Source organism: Oncorhynchus mykiss, chromosome 8 (genome assembly GCF_057628025.1).
Source record: "Oncorhynchus mykiss isolate SJ-2025 chromosome 8, ASM5762802v1, whole genome shotgun sequence".
Taxonomy (NCBI): domain Eukaryota; kingdom Metazoa; phylum Chordata; class Actinopteri; order Salmoniformes; family Salmonidae; genus Oncorhynchus; species Oncorhynchus mykiss.
Genome location: NC_143029.1, coordinates 3,406,551 through 3,423,094, shown reverse-complemented (window position 1 = coordinate 3,423,094; position 16,544 = coordinate 3,406,551). Strand labels below are relative to the sequence as shown.

Here is a 16,544-nt window from a genome sequence, read left to right as displayed (position 1 = left end):
AAGACACAATTAACCAAAACAGACCCGCTTCTGGTCACCTTGATGTAATCCAACGTTTCCACTGCCTTCTTCATAGTCCTCGATATTACAAATATATTTCCCAAATGAATATCGTTGTTCGAACACTCTACTACACCGTATTGTAACTCTTCATTTGACGATTTATTAGACAGGCAGAATAATGGCCACCTACTTCTCGGGTCCTTCTGCCCTTAAATGAATGTCGCCGACTAAATGACGTTCTCTTTACCCGCTGTCACAGAGGAGTTAGGGTGGGTTTCTTGATCTCGCCCAAAAAATCTGTCGGATTGATCAAGCATCCTTTGTTTAAAATTCCCCACAGTCACCCTGTCATCATGGATAATAACTTTTCTATCATGTTTGGTCAATATTGCAGAATTTTAGGTCCCCCATCCATCGCTAATCGACAATGGCCGAGGAAGGGTAAGCGTGACTGTTCTACTCCCGCTTTGCGCTGAACCAGGGCTAACTAATTCAATTGCACGTTTCAAAGTTGCATAGTTTGCAAAGTGGGGACGGACGTGTTAAATATATCCATGCCTCTAAGTGCACTTCCAGAACTATTGATAACAGTAATATGGAATAGCCTTACCAGAGATACCCCCCCCAGTTAACGTTAGCAAGCTAAGCATGTGTTTAGTCCGTTGGTTGTAACTAAGTTACCTATCGAGCTATTTCTGTGAATATAGTGAGTTGACAGTATAATAGTTAATTTCCGGTGCACGTGTGATGATTTACTTTCTTTAGTCGGATACCCCTTCACTCTAAATTATGAGTGAGATCCCCTGTCTGACACGCCGGGAAAACATTCAACCCAGCTCACTTAACGTAATGGGCTAGTTGTAGCTAATGTAACTCATCTCCTCCTCCTCCTTCCCTCCTCTTCTCCCATCTCCTCGCCTTGTGTCCTCTTCTCCCATCTCCTCGCCTTGTGTCCTCTTCTCCCATCTCCTCGCCTTGTGTCCTCTTCTCCCATCTCCTCGCCTTGTGTCCTCTTCTCCCATCTCCTCGCCTTGTGTCCTCTTCTCCCATCTCCTCGCCTTGTGTCCTCTTCTCCCATCTCCTCGCCTTGTGTCCTCTTCTCCCATCTCCTCGCCTTGTGTCCTCTTCTCCCATCTCCTCGCCTTGTGTCCTCTTCTCCCATCTCCTCGCCTTGTGTCCTCTTCTCCCATCTCCTCGCCTTGTGTCCTCTTCTCCCATCTCCTCGCCTTGTGTCCTCTTCTCCCATCTCCTCGCCTTGTGTCCTCTTCTCCCATCTCCTCGCCTTGTGTCCTCTTCTCCCATCTCCTCGCCTTGTGTCCTCTTCTCCCATCTCCTCGCCTTGTGTCCTCTTCTCCCATCTCCTCGCCTTGTGTCCTCTTCTCCCATCTCCTCGCCTTGTGTCCTCTTCTCCCATCTCCTCGCCTTGTGTCCTCTTCTCCCATCTCCTCGCCTTGTGTCCTCTTCTCCCATCTCCTCGCCTTGTGTCCTCTTCTCCCATCTCCTCGCCTTGTGTCCTCTTCTCCCATCTCCTCGCCTTGTGTCCTCTTCTCCCATCTCCTCGCCTTGTGTCCTCTTCTCCCATCTCCTCGCCTTGTGTCCTCTTCTCCCATCTCCTCGCCTTGTGTCCTCTTCTCCCATCTCCTCGCCTTGTGTCCTCTTCTCCCATCTCCTCGCCTTGTGTCCTCTTCTCCCATCTCCTCGCCTTGTGTCCTCTTCTCCCATCTCCTCGCCTTGTGTCCTCTTCTCCCATCTCCTCGCCTTGTGTCCTCTTCTCCCATCTCCTCGCCTTGTGTCCTCTTCTCCCATCTCCTCGCCTTGTGTCCTCTTCTCCCATCTCCTCGCCTTGTGTCCTCTTCTCCCATCTCCTCGCCTTGTGTCCTCTTCTCCCATCTCCTCGCCTTGTGTCCTCTTCTCCCATCTCCTCGCCTTGTGTCCTCTTCTCCCATCTCCTCGCCTTGTGTCCTCTTCTCCCATCTCCTCGCCTTGTCTCCTCTTCTCCCATCTCCTTGCCTTGTCTCCTCTTCTCCCATCTCTCCTATCATTGTCTCCTCTCCTGCCCCCTTGCCTTGTCTCCTCTTTTCCCATCTCCTTGCCTTGTCTCCTCTTCTCCCATCTCCTTGCCTTGTCTCCTCTTTTCCCATCTCCTTGCCTTGTCTCCTCTTTTCCCATCTCCTTGCCTTGTCTCCTCTTTTCCCATCTCCTTGCCTTGTCTCCTCTTTTCCCATCTCCTCGCCTTGTCTCCTCTTCTCCCATCTCCTCGCCTTGTCTCCTCTTCTCCCATCTCCTCGCCTTGTCTCCTCTTCTCCCATCTCCTCGCCTTGTCTCCTCTTCTCCCATCTCCTCGCCTTGTCTCCTCTTCTCCCATCTCCTCGCCTTGTCTCCTCTTCTCCCATCTCCTCGCCTTGTCTCCTCTTCTCCCATCTCCTCGCCTTGTCTCCTCTTCTCCCATCTCCTCGCCTTGTCTCCTCTTCTCCCATCTCCTCGCCTTGTCTCCTCTTCTCCCATCTCCTCGCCTTGTGTCCTCTTCTCCCATCTCCTCTCCTTGTCTCCTCTTCTCCCATCTCCTTGCCTTGTCTCCTCTTCTCCCATCTCCTTGCCTTGTCTCCTCTTCTCCCATCTCCTCTCCTTGTCTCCTCTTCTCCCATCTCCTCGCCTTGTGTCCTCTTCTCCCATCTCCTCTCCTATCATTGTCTCCTCTCCTGCCCTCTTCTCCCATCTCCTCGTCTCCTCTCCTGCCCTCCTCTTCTCCCATCTCCTCGTCTCCTCTCCTTGTCTCTCCTGCCCTCCTCTTCTCCCATCTCCTCGCCTTGTCTCCTCATCTCCTCTCCTTGTCCCCCAGCATCGCTGCTGGAGGTGTGATGGATGTCAACACCGCTCTCCCCGAGGTGCTCAAGACCGCCCTCATCCATGACGGCCTGGCTCGTGGTATCCGCGAGGCTGCCAAGGCTCTGGACAAGTGAGTGAATACTTCTGGTCCTCTTGTGTCCTAAATGGTTCCCTATTTAGTGCACTACTCAGGGCCCAGCACCTGGTTAAAAGAAGTGCACTATGTAGGTAAAAGGGCATCATTTGGTACGAAGTCTGAATTTCTGGTCCTTCTTTTCACCCTCTCTGTTTTTATGAGCTAGTTCCATTACACAAGTGTCTGGATGAAGGAGTCTTCTGTCGGAGCAGTTTTGTTAAAAGACCTGATGTGATGTCTTAACATTAATACAAAATAATACAAAAATGTGTATATATATATATATATATATATATATATAAATATATATATAAATAAAAATACGGGTTAGTGTTCCCTCACAGCTATATGTGATTACGGAAGACAGGGGGACCTCCTATGCTAATTAGCTATCTATCAAATTTTATTTGTCAGATACACGTGGTGACACGAAGTAATATCTTAACAAGTAATCTAACAATATCACAACGACTACCTTATACACGTGTAAATCATGCTCCGAACACTTGTGTGTGTGACGGAAGAAGGTTACAAGAAACGTGTTGTTACTGGAAAAATAGTGTCGGCTCAACTGTTAAAAGTGCTCAAAACAATGTACAGCATTAAATGACTTTGATGGACGTGAAAGTAGAAGGCTTTATGTTTCGATTTGGTGTGTAGATGTTTTGGTTCGAGTTTGTCTACGAGAACCAGTCAACCTCTGAAGACGACACAGGGTCCTTGGACTTAAGGGAATTAACAGTAGTAGTTTCTTCTAACTTCTTAACAGTAGGCTCCTTTAGAGTACATCTTGGTCTGGTGAAGTACGGCTGATGGTTTTTGGTTTTCTTCTACTGAATCCTGTGAGAACTGTCATCGTTACCCAAAAATCTGAGATACTACTGCCTCCCAGATGGCACACTATTCCCTAAGTAGTGCGCTTCCTGTGGCCACCAGAGCTGGGCGTGGCACCGTATAGGAACAGGAATTCCAGTTAGGCTGCATTCACAAAGGCTTACTAGATTACCGTATTCGTTATATTTCTGATGTGATGGTAAATTACCACTGGCTGTTAATGGCTGTTGCTCCCCTCTTCTAACCCCCCTCCAGGCGCCAGGCCCACCTCTGCGTTCTTGCGGCCAACTGTGACGAGCCCATGTACGTCAAGCTGGTGGAGGCCCTTTGCGCCGAGCATCAGATTAACCTCATCAAGGTATGGAGCGAATATGGAGTGGGGGGGGGGGGGGGGGGGCACGGGGGAGAGGGTGTTGAGGGGGAGACATGGCTAAACAAGGGAGTGTAGTATGAGAATAGTGTTTAGTAAATGTAGTAGTTACTTTAGCTGAGTGTAAGTGTTTCTGTGTCACATTGTGGCTTCCCCTACTGAGGCCTGTGGACAGTAAGTAGCCCAATGTTTTTATCAATGTAGCATATAGAACTATTCATAGAGAAATATATTTTTATTCAAGCTGCCTGCTACAGACCCGCCCTTCATCCACACAGTATTTCATGGCCTTAAGCCCACCGGCCCTGCGTGTATATCGCTGCCCTATTCCCTATGTGGTACTACTGCACCAGAGCCTCCTGATCAATCCGATTGTGTTCGTTATGTTATTGGTAAACAGGTGTAGACTAACAGTGGAAAACTTGTTGTGTAGAGGGTGGCACCGATGCAGAGCTTTTTGAGGATTTGAGGCCCGCGTCTTTTCAGCCTCCTGAAGGGGAACAGGCCTTAGCGATGGAACTCTAATCCAAATGTAGGAGGCTATATACAGGGTATTACGGTACAGAGTCAATGTGGAGACTATATACAGGGGGTACCAGTACAGAGTCATTGTGGAGGCTATATACAGGGGGTACCGGTACAGAGTCAATGTGGACATTAAAAACCACTCGGCTTACTCGTGTTTTTAATGATGCGATGGCCAATGATGTACTATGCATTAACTGAAATGCCACGCGGCGAGACCGGTCTTTGGCGCCTGTGTCGGTACTGACGGCACCTGAGCTTTACTCAGATCAACGCACCATTTAAAATAGTTTCCTTCGGCTAGTTTCTTACACGACAACGCAGTAAACAGATCTGACACGTCGTGAGTCCAGTTAGACAGTAGTAAAATAGAACTCATTGATTTGACATCAAACGTATTTAATCTGATTGTAATGGGCCTGTAGCCTACTGTTTATATTTTAATCATTTCGGTTTTCAGTTGAATCGTCTTTTTTATAATGTGGTTTGTCTCAATTACAAAGATATTGGCGACTTTATTAGTAGTCATCAGTATTCTGGAGCTGGTGTTTTTAAATTACAAGTACAGCATTTAATAGTGAGGGTTTTGGGTAACGCCTCTGAGATTTAACGATGCTCCTACGAAGGTTCTAACGATTTTAAATTGGCGTTAAAATAATTCTGGGGAACCGAGCCCTGGTTAATATTAGTGCGCTGTGTAGGGAATAGGGAGCTATTTGGGTCACTCTATAAACAGTGGGGACTGCAGCCATGTTATCACTGCCCTATGGAGATACTAGGTGGTAGTACAGCTTGTGTATTGAAACTCTCTTTTCCCCTGTCTCTGACCACCAGGTTGATGACAACAAGAAGCTGGGCGAATGGGTTGGTCTGTGCAAGATCGACCGGGAGGGAAAACCCCGTAAGGTGGTGGGCTGCAGCTGTGTTGTGATCAAGGTATAAACCCACTGCTCTGTTCTGGAAACACCTCGGAGGGAAAGCTGCAGGATTGGTGTGAATCCACTGTGACGTCATCAACAGGGTAGTGGGGAGTTGGACTGCTCTTTGTGATGTCATAAACAGGGTAGTGGGGAGTTGGACTGCTCTTTGTGATGTCATAAACAGGGTAGTGGGGAGTTGGACTGCTCTTTGTGATGTCATAAACAGGGTAGTGGGGAGTTGGACTGCTCTTTGTGATGTCATAAACAGGGTAGTGGGGAGTTGGACTGCTCTTTGTGATGTCATAAACAGGGTAGTGGGGAGTTGGACTGCTCTTTGTGATGTCATAAACAGGCTAGTGGGGAGTTGGACTGCTCTTTGTGATGTCATAAACAGGGTAGTGGGGAGTTGGACTGCTCTTTGTGATGTCATAAACAGTGTAGTGGGGAGTTGGACTGCTCTTTGTGATGTCATAAACAGGCTAGTGGGGAGTTGGACTGCTCTTTGTGATGTCATAAACAGGCTAGTGGGGAGTTGGACTGCTCTTTGTGATGTCATAAACAGGGTAGTGGGGAGTTGGACTGCTCTTTGTGATGTCATAAACAGGGTAGTGGGGAGTTGGACTGCTCTTTGTGATGTCATAAACAGGGTAGTGGGGAGTTGGACTGCTCTTTGTGACGTCATAAACAGGGTAGTGGGGAGTTGGACTGCTCTTTGTGACGTCATAAACAGGGTAGTGGGGAGTTGGACTGCTCTTTGTGATGTCATAAACAGGGTAGTGGGGAGTTGGACTGCTCTTTGTGATGTCATAAACAGGGTAGTGGGGAGTTGGACTGCTCTTTGTGATGTCATAAACAGGGTAGTGGGGAGTTGGACTGCTCTTTGTGATGTCATAAACAGGGTAGTGGGGAGTTGGACTGCTCTTTGTGATGTCATAAACAGGGTAGTGGGGAGTTGGACTGCTCTTTGTGACGTCATAAACAGGGTAGTGGGGAGTTGGACTGCTCTTTGTGATGTCATAAACAGGCTAGTGGGGAGTTGGACTGCTCTTTGTGATGTCATAAACAGGGTAGTGGGGAGTTGGACTGCTCTTTGTGATGTCATAAACAGGGTAGTGGGGAGTTGGACTGCTCTTTGTGATGTCATAAACAGGGTAGTGGGGAGTTGGACTGCTCTTTGTGATGTCATAAACAGGGTAGTGGGGAGTTGGACTGCTCTTTGTGATGTCATAAACAGGGTAGTGGGGAGTTGGACTGCTCTTTGTGATGTCATAAACAGGGTAGTGGGGAGTTGGACTGCTCTTTGTGATGTCATAAACAGGGTAGTGGGGAGTTGGACTGCTCTTTGTGACGTCATAAACAGGGTAGTGGGGAGTTGGACTGCTCTTTGTGATGTCATAAACAGGCTAGTGGGGAGTTGGACTGCTCTTTGTGATGTCATAAACAGGCTAGTGGGGAGTTGGACTGCTCTTTGTGATGTCATAAACAGGGTAGTGGGGAGTTGGACTGCTCTTTGTGATGTCATAAACAGGGTAGTGGGGAGTTGGACTGCTCTTTGTGACGTCATAAACAGGGTAGTGGGGAGTTGGACTGCTCTTTGTGACGTCATAAACAGGGTAGTGGGGAGTTGGACTGCTCTTTGTGACGTCATAAACAGGGTAGTGGGGAGTTGGACTGCTCTTTGTGATGTCATAAACAGGGTAGTGGGGAGTTATTTAGGGTTAGGTGACGTCATAAACAGGGTAGTGGGGAGTTATTAAGGGTTAGGGTTAGGTGACGTCATAAACAGGGTAGTGGGGAGTTATTAAGGTAATGTGAGAAGTTCTAGACCTACAGTCAGTGTCCAGATTTCAGTTTCCATTTAACCCATCTAAACAGCAGGCTACAGTTCCCTTGACGTGCCACAAGGCCTATTTTGAAATCCCATCTTGTGACTATTTGTATAGCGCCTCACAATCACAACACAGCCGGCACTGCTGCCTCACAATCGCCACACAACACAGCCGGCACTGCTGCCTCACAATCACCACACGACACAGCCGGCACTGCTGCCTCACAATCACCACACGACACAGCCGGCACTCACAATCACCACACAACACAGCCGGCACTGCTGCCTCACAATCACCACACAACACAGCCGGCACTGCTGCCTCACAATCACCACACGACACAGCCGGCACTGCTGCCTCACAATCACCACACAACACAGCCGGCACTCACAATCACCACACGACACAGCCGGCACTCACAATCACCACACGACACAGCCGGCACTCACAATCACCACACGACACAGCCGGCACTCACAATCACCACACGACACAGCCGGCACTCACAATCACCACACGACACAGCCGGCACTCACAATCACCACACGACACAGCCGGCACTCACAATCACCACACGACACAGCCGGCACTCACAATCATCACACCACACAGCCGGCACTCACAATCACCACACGACACAGCCGGCACTGCTGCCTCACAATCACCACACAACACAGCCGGCACTCACAATCACCACACGACACAGCCGGCACTCACAATCACCACACGACACAGCCGGCACTCACAATCACCACACGACACAGCCGGCACTCACAATCACCACACGACACAGCCGGCACTCACAATCACCACACGACACAGCCGGCACTCACAATCACCACACGACACAGCCGGCACTCACAATCACCACACGACACAGCCGGCACTCACAATCACCACACGACACAGCCGGCACTCACAATCACCACACGACACAGCCGGCACTCACAATCACCACACGACACAGCCGGCACTCACAATCACCACACGACACAGCCGGCACTCACAATCACCACACGACACAGCCGGCACTCACAATCACCACACGACACAGCCGGCAATCACCTCACCACACAGCCGGCACTGCTGCCTCACAATCACCTCACCACACAATCACCTCACCACACAACACAGCCGGCACTCACAATCACCTCACCACACAACACAGCCGGCACTCACAATCACCTCACCACACAACACAGCCGGCACTCACAATCACCTCACCACACAACACAGCCGGCACTCACAATCACCTCACCACACAACACAGCCGGCACTCACAATCACCACACCACACAACACAGCCGGCACTCACAATCACCACACCACACAACACAGCCGGCACTCACAATCACCACACCACACAACACAGCCGGCACTCACAATCACCACACAACACAGCCGGCACTCACAATCACCACACAACACAGCCGGCACTCACAATCACCAGACCACACAACACAGCCGGCACTCACAATCACCACACCACACAACACAGCCGGCACTCACAATCACCACACCACACAACACAGCCGGCACTCACAATCACCACACCACACAACACAGCCGGCACTCACAATCACCACACCACACAACACAGCCGGCACTCACAATCACCACACAGCCGGCACTCACAATCACCACACAACACAGCCGGCACTCACAATCACCACACGACACAGCCGGCACTGCTGATCCCGAAAGCATCATTTAGCGATTGGCTGTGTTGGCTATTTGGCGCGAGTACAGTTAAACCCTAACATTTAGGTTTATGCACTAAGACCGAAAAACCCTCAATGTAGCTTATAGATATCAATTATTTATTCAACCCGCCTGCCCTTCAGCCACACAATATTAAACCCGTCTGGACTGCGGGTTGTGAGGAGTCGACCCAGGCGTCAGTAGTGGGCCAGGCGAGTGCAGCTGCTGTGCTGTCAGTGCCATGCAGCTGCTTGTCCTATACAGCTGGTCAGAGTGTCTGCCAGGGTACGAGCTCCTACACCTCGCTGTGGTGTCTGGGGTCCCAATTAATGGCTACATGTACCTTTTAGTTAGACTGAATCAACCTTTATCGTACTGACCACAGTGTACAACTCTACCGATATCATACTGACCACAGTGTACAACTCTACCGATATCATACTGACCACAGTGTACAACTCTACCGATATCATACTGACCACAGTGTACAACTCTACCGATATCATACTGACCACAGTGTACAACTCTACCGATATCATACTGACCACAGTGTACAACTCTACCGATATCATACTGACCACAGTGTACAACTCTACCGATATCATACTGACCACAGTGTACAACTCTACCGATATCATACTGACCACAGTGTACAACTCTACCGATATCATACTGACCACAGTGTACAACTCTACCGATATCATACTGACCACAGTGTACAACTCTACCGATATCATACTGACCACAGTGTACAACTCTACCGATATCATACTGACCACAGTGTACAACTCTACCGATATCATACTGACCACAGTGTACAACTCTACCGATATCATACTGACCACAGTGTACAACTCTACCGATATCATACTGACCACAGTGTACAACTCTACCGATATCATACTGACTAGGGTTGAAGGACGGAAATGTGGTAACTGAAATTTGCCGGGATTTACTGCCCCCAAACCACTCCCCTTTTCCTGGGATAGATAACTGAAAACCCAGTAAACTATTAATATGAACCGCGTGGTGTGAAATGGAATTGTTAAATGATATGTAGTGTCTAAATCTGGGCTTCTCTACGGCCTGATGAATCATCAACGCTCAGGTTGGGGACAGACGTCTCGGTATGGAGTGCAGTTCACAATGGAACATTTTGTAAAATACCGGGAAATTCATTCAATCCCAATACTGACCACAATGTATGTACATATTCCCTGTTCCAAATTGGACCATTACTCCCTGTGTAGTGCACTACTTTATAAAGTTCACTATATAAGGTGTCATTTGGGACATTTCTCAGTTTGTTCTAAACATTGAAGTGTCCTGTAGCTAGTATCCTGTGTAACTGTTTCCCCCCCCCCCCCCATGCTGTCTAACACTGTCCCGTCCCCTCTACAGGACTATGGCAAGGAGTCTCAGGCTAAGGACGTGATTGAGGAATACTTCAAGGCCAAGAAATGAGTTGTCATTTTCAATAAAAGCTGAAATGAAGTTTCTGTCTGGAGAGTTAATTATTAAGTGCGACCTGGGAGAGATACAGAGCTTTATTTAAAGGTACAGTCTGCTACAACCACTTGAGTGACTAAACTGAAAACGTTTCAGACTCTTCTGTTAAAACAACTAGAGCCTACGTACACGTTATAGAGATTCTAATCTTAATGGGCACATTTTCAAACTGTCCTTTTGTGAGGTACAGGCAGGAACTAGTTCTGTACAATGGCGGGGTCGATAAACTTAATCTTTAGGTTGGGAACATTTTGTCTTCCTAATAGATTACAACGGCGATTGGATTACACTAACGTTACTGCGTGGTTGTAGCAGGTTTAATTCGTTAGTTATGTTGTCTACGGTGTTACTTTAGCAAATGTGGTGACAACGATATTGGCTGTGTAGCGGTTATGCCTTGGAAAGGATTCCTGGTCACCTACAGCTGATGTGTTGCGCATTGACGTCCACAAGCGACTGGAAGAAGTGAAAGGAGGGGAGACACGAGAAGGAATACAACGTGGCTGCTATGAAAGTGAACTGTGTTTACGTGTGATCAGGGGTGTATTCATTCCACCGATTTCTGTTAAATGTTTTGTACGCGGAGCAAAACGGGAATGAACACAACCTGGATTTGTTTGTTAGCTTGTTTTGCAACGGTTGGACTGATGATTACACCCTATATCAGCCAGAGTAGAGTGTGCAAGGTGGTATTGAATGTCACTTTCTGCCCATGTGTTACTGCCATCTCAAATGTCTCTACCTGTGTTTACCTACGCAGGAAACTTTCATTCATAGGCGAGGTTTTAGCAACCTCATACTGCTGTTATAGTAATAAGGGGGGGGGGGGGGGGGGGAATCGTCCATCTTAACGGCCTCTGGTCTGAAGAAAGAAGGAAGAAATCCAACACTTTTACGTTTGGAATTCATGTGCAGTGCCTTCAAAGTATTCATACCCCCTTGACTTATTACACATTTTTGTTGCAGCCTGAATTCAAAATGGATTAAATAGATATGTGTAGATGTTCTCTGACCTAACACCCCATATTGACAGTGAAAGCGATGTAAAAAAAATTACAAAAATGCAGAAATATCTCATTTTATATAAGTATTCACACCCTTGAATCAATACTTTGTACAAGGCTTTCTGGGTAAATCTCTTAAGTGCTTTCCACACCTGGATTGCCCTGATTCGTTTCAGAAATTCTTCCCAAGTCAGGTTAAATTGATAATTGCGAACCTTTTCAGGTCTTACCATTTATTCAGCCGTCGTCCATTTTATATGCAGATGATAGTCTTAAACACAGCTGTGGCCCCAACTTGGATTTTGTGTTAAAACGCTTTACAACTAATCTTTCTTAGTCTCCAACAAGCGTTCTCTGCCCTAAACCTTGTTCTGAACACCTCCAAAACAAAGGTCATGTGGTTTGGTCAGAAGAATGCCCCTTTCCCCACCGGTGTAATAACTACCTCTGAGGGTTTAGAGCTTGAGGTAGTCTGTCACCTCATACAAGTACTTGGGAGTATAGCTAGACGGTACACTGCCCTTCTCTCAGCACATATCAAAGCTGCAGGCTAAAGTTAAATCTAGACTTGGTTTCCTCTATCGTAATCGCTCCTCTTTCAGCCCAGCTGCCAAACTAACCCTGATTCAGATGACCGTCCTAGCCATGAGGTAATGCAAATGCACATTTTGACAAGCCAGCTTCATTTTGGAATAAGGTGCTGTGGACTGATGAAACAAAGACTGGGTTATTTGGTCATAACACGGGACGTTATGCATGGCGGCAGAAGAACACAGCGTTCCAAGAAAAACCCTTGCTACCCACAATACAATGGGGGTTCCATCATGCTGTGGGGCTGTGTGGCCAATGCCGGTACTGGGAATCTCGTTAAGGTTGAGGGTCGCATGGATTCCACTCAATATCAGCAGATTCTTGGGAATAATGTTGAAGGAGGAGTCACAAAGTTGAAGTTACACCGGGGCTGGTTATTTCAACAAGACAACGACCCAAAACACTGCTCAAAATCTACCCGGGCATTTATGCAGAGGATACAAGTACAATGTTCTGGAATGGCCATCCCAGTCCCCAGACCTGAATATCATTGACAATCTGTGGGATGATTTGAAGCGGGCTGTCCATGCTTGGCAACCATCAAACCTAACTGAACTGGAGATGTTTTGTAAGGAGGAATGGTCCAAAATACCTTCATCCTGAATCCAGACACTCATTAGAGGCTATGGGAAGCGTCTAGAGGCTGTTTTAGCAAAAGGAGGCTCTACTAAATATTGATGAGATTTTCTATTGGGGTGTCCAAATTTATGCACCTGTCTAATTTAGTTTTGATGCATATTGCACATTTTCTGTTAATCCAATAAACCTCATTTCACGACTGAAATATTACTGTCTCCATCAGTTATTTGATAGTTCGAAATTAAATTGCTGATCCAAACACCCAATTATGTATAAATGGAAATTGTCAGGGGTGCCCAAACTTTTTCATACGACTGTAAAGATGAGTCCTCTATCTCTGTGGTTGTGCCTGGCCCAGCGACATGTGACTTCCGTGAATCTAATAGGTCAAGCACTCCGATGTGAAAGACAGAGAAATTGTACACACAGGAGAGGCTCATGGCAGCCGCCTGTCTCCATGGGCAACGCACCCGCCTGTCTCCACAGGCAACCTACCGCCTGTCTCCAGAGGCAACCTACCCGGAGAGCAGAGCCTAAACTGGGAGAGATAGAAATCTCTGGCAACTCTACCTACCAGTCAGGTTAGTCATTGCAGGCACATGTTTCTCTAATTCACCCCCCACTCCATTCTCTCTCCTCTGTGAAGTGAATACTGACAACAGTAAAATGTCTGATAGGAGGTGATGCTCTAGCGCTCTCTTTTGGTTGAATAGTGAATTACAGGTGTGATCACGTTCCCGGTTCATATTCACCCTACTGTCTACCAGCAGGGGGCGCTCTTAGGCAGAGCACTGCTTCATAGCGATGGCGAGGCCCGGTCCAGAAACCAGCCTTTCCCCACGGCCCACACACTTGTCTACATCTGAAAGGATTGATCTGAATCAGAAGGGAATGTAGTCTAATTGGGGCCATCTGCTATTAGTATATCCAGTTTTTTAAGTTTTTTAAATGAATGATTCTTGAAGAATATAGTTTATAAATGAGTGTTTTACTCCATTGTTTACAAACAAGGTAATTATATACAAACACTGTATAACTTCAGAACATGGTTAAAAGTATAATTTCGATTTCATGGTCAGTCCTTGTTACATTTATCCAGCCCCATCCCGCCGCTGTTTAGCTTTTTAAAAATGTGATGTTTGCTAATTGAAATGCTGAATTTCTACTGAAGTAGGTCACTACAGAATAAATAAAAATATGGAATGATTCTTTGTCTCTCCCAAATATTCTCAAACAAGTTCTCACAAAAGAGAGAGAAAATGGGAGAAGGAGGGGGGGGGGGAGGAACGAGGGTAAGCCTACGAGCGACCGACCATACACGCGCCGAACATCTCTAATTAAATTAGATTATTCTTTCTCTTTTTCCCCCATCCCGATTGGGCAGCGCTCCAACAACTATTAGCCAGAGCAGCCTGCTCAGCGCATGGGAGTCCCCAACCCTTGCCCCGTTATCTAACTAATGACCTACCCACCTCCTCTCTCCCTCATCCCCCTCTCCTCCCTATACCCCACTCCCTCCATCTCTCTCTCAGGCGGCCAGTTTTATTTTCTTCCCGGTGGGGTGACGGTGAGAGGGGAGGGCAGGGGAGAGGGTGTGCCACAGCGCTGCTGTTGTATTGGGTCGGAAGGATGCTTTCATGGGGCTCGGTGCCAAATGGCCACATAATGAAAGTTTGCTAGATCGAATCCCTGAGCTGGTAAAAATATGTTGTTCTGCCCCTGAACAAGACAGTTAACCCACTATTCCTAGGCCGTCATTGTAAATAAGAATTTGTTCTTAACTGAATTGCCTCGTTAAATAAAGGCAAAAAAAATAATAAAAATGAGAGTGAGGGGGAAGTAATTGGTGTATTTACGGATGTACTGTAATTTAACCCCACAGAATACAGTACCTTACCATATCTTTGGAGCGCCAAAACCTGTTGACCACTAGTGGGTGCATGGTGCTGTTTCTGGCTCATTAACATATTTTGAGGCATGTCTTGTAAAAGGCTATATTTGTTGCACACGTGTGTGAGAATGCTGTACCAAATTGAACTCCTATGTGATTATAGTGCCCCATTAATGTAAAATGTATAGGGGACAGATTGGAGTGGCAGCCATGTTGTTGTTTTTTTGAGGGGGGGGTGGGGGGGGGGTCTGTTTTGCCCTGTTCTGCCAGTTTGGAAGCCTTTATTAAGGCCTCTAGAAAAGGACGTGATATAAAACACCATCTATTCATTAATATGCTGTAATGTGTAAACACTTTAGCTAGCAGCCACCTGCTTTCACCAAGCTCTTGTAATTACAGTAAAATACTGTGAAATACAAACCTCTCCCCTCAAAGAATTTAGTTCGTTCAGTCACCCACTCATTAATTAGGATTACAGTAACGTTTACTTTTTTAAAAGTGTAATACAGTATTTTTTTTATGGTGTTGTACTGTGTGTCATTACACAGGACTTGTTTTGATACTGTAGTTAGATTACAGATGATTTAGTAAACAGTTAGCCTATGTTTACTAGTCTACTTTCAGAACGGTGAGAAAATACCCACAGTGAAATGTATCCAATAGCACTTTATACTCTTTTAAATAATATGATACATGGCCTAACTAAATTGAAACAAATAAATGAAAACATTTACGAAAATACATATTTTTATGGTACATATGAATATTTGACTTCCTAATTCTGTGTTTAGTAGCGTCTTCCGTACAGACTATAACGTGATATAGGCGACATTTCTCTTCTTGATTTTTGTTTTGTTACAGGGAAAACGAAATTATTTTTAAGTGATAAAAGCACAAACGAACACTGTTTCTATTCTAGTATGTAAGACCATGCGCCTATTTATAAAACGGATAAGATAAATGATGACTTTATTCCCCGTCTCTGTGATCAGTACAGTCAATTAATTGATGTAGCCTACGTCTCCTCTCCTTAGTCTAAAGTCAGTCCCAGCGGGGCTGTGTGAGGGTCATCCCGCCAGTGGATCGTTACAATAACACGGCTATAATGGATGGATGGAGGCGCTTGTTATTACACCACGGTCCGCTCTCCACTCCTCTGCTCTCCACAACACAGGCAGGAATTCTCTGATGGACAACGAGTTCGCAGCTCAGGACAGTGTGTGTGTGTGTGTGTGTGTTTCACAGTGACTTGGACTTTCCCGGCCCGGGTATAGCTTGCTTCTCTCCCTTCCTCCAAAGAGCCAAAGCCAGCTGCATAAATATCTGTCTGCCGTGTGTAAACAGTGCGGTCATAACCCGCGTGAATTAAACAAGGCGTCTGGAGCGGGATTAAGCGCGGTGCGCACATTTACCACTTTCAAGACGGCTGTTAAACAATGAACTTCAAACCGACATACCTCTCTGCTAAGGCCATTCATTAACGTCAAAACAAAGATTTTATTTATTCCTTATTATCCCTTATTTCGTTACCAAATGATCATTTATTCGAATTGATAGCAGTTTGTTGATCTAATGTCAAGCATATCGAGAAAGTATCAATTGTTTACTTTTGGAGATAAAAAAACCCGGAATAGGTTCCCTCTAGCCGCGCACGTTTCTATATTCTCTCCTCTGCTCTTTGTTGCTCCTTCCTTTTGAGAGAAAGGTCGAGATAACTACGGGTTAGTTTGATCAGAGGGAGAAAACCCTATAGCCAACAATAACAACAACATGTATCCTGTAGAATTGTGTATTCTTAGTAGTCCAACACACATTGAGTGAGAGAA

The 16,544-nt window shown here is 46.6% G+C and overlaps 1 protein-coding gene and 1 non-coding gene across 2 annotated transcripts; both read left to right on the top strand.

The window, feature by feature from the left end:
• Positions 1-242: 242 nt before the first annotated feature.
• On the top strand, positions 243-10,638 carry LOC110529255 (ribosomal protein S12). Its single transcript, XM_036984571.2, has 6 exons — positions 243-272; positions 398-444; positions 2,843-2,959; positions 4,055-4,157; positions 5,529-5,630; positions 10,546-10,638. Exons 2-6 carry the CDS (start codon positions 431-433, stop codon positions 10,606-10,608), a joined length of 399 nt encoding a protein of 132 aa, XP_036840466.1. The 5' UTR covers positions 243-272; positions 398-430; the 3' UTR covers positions 10,609-10,638.
• On the top strand, positions 746-819 carry LOC118965659 (small nucleolar RNA SNORD101). Its single transcript, XR_005053038.2, has one exon. It is a non-coding gene; the product is annotated as a small nucleolar RNA SNORD101 (small nucleolar RNA).
• Positions 10,639-16,544: the final 5,906 nt, after the last annotated feature.

Excerpts from the sequence above, each read along its gene's own strand:
- LOC110529255 (XM_036984571.2), top strand. Across the intron at positions 2,960-4,054 it reads GCTGCCAAGGCTCTGGACAA|GCGCCAGGCCCACCTCTGCG; the intron begins GTGAGTGAATAC and ends ACCCCCCTCCAG. Across the intron at positions 4,158-5,528 it reads ATCAGATTAACCTCATCAAG|GTTGATGACAACAAGAAGCT; the intron begins GTATGGAGCGAA and ends TCTGACCACCAG.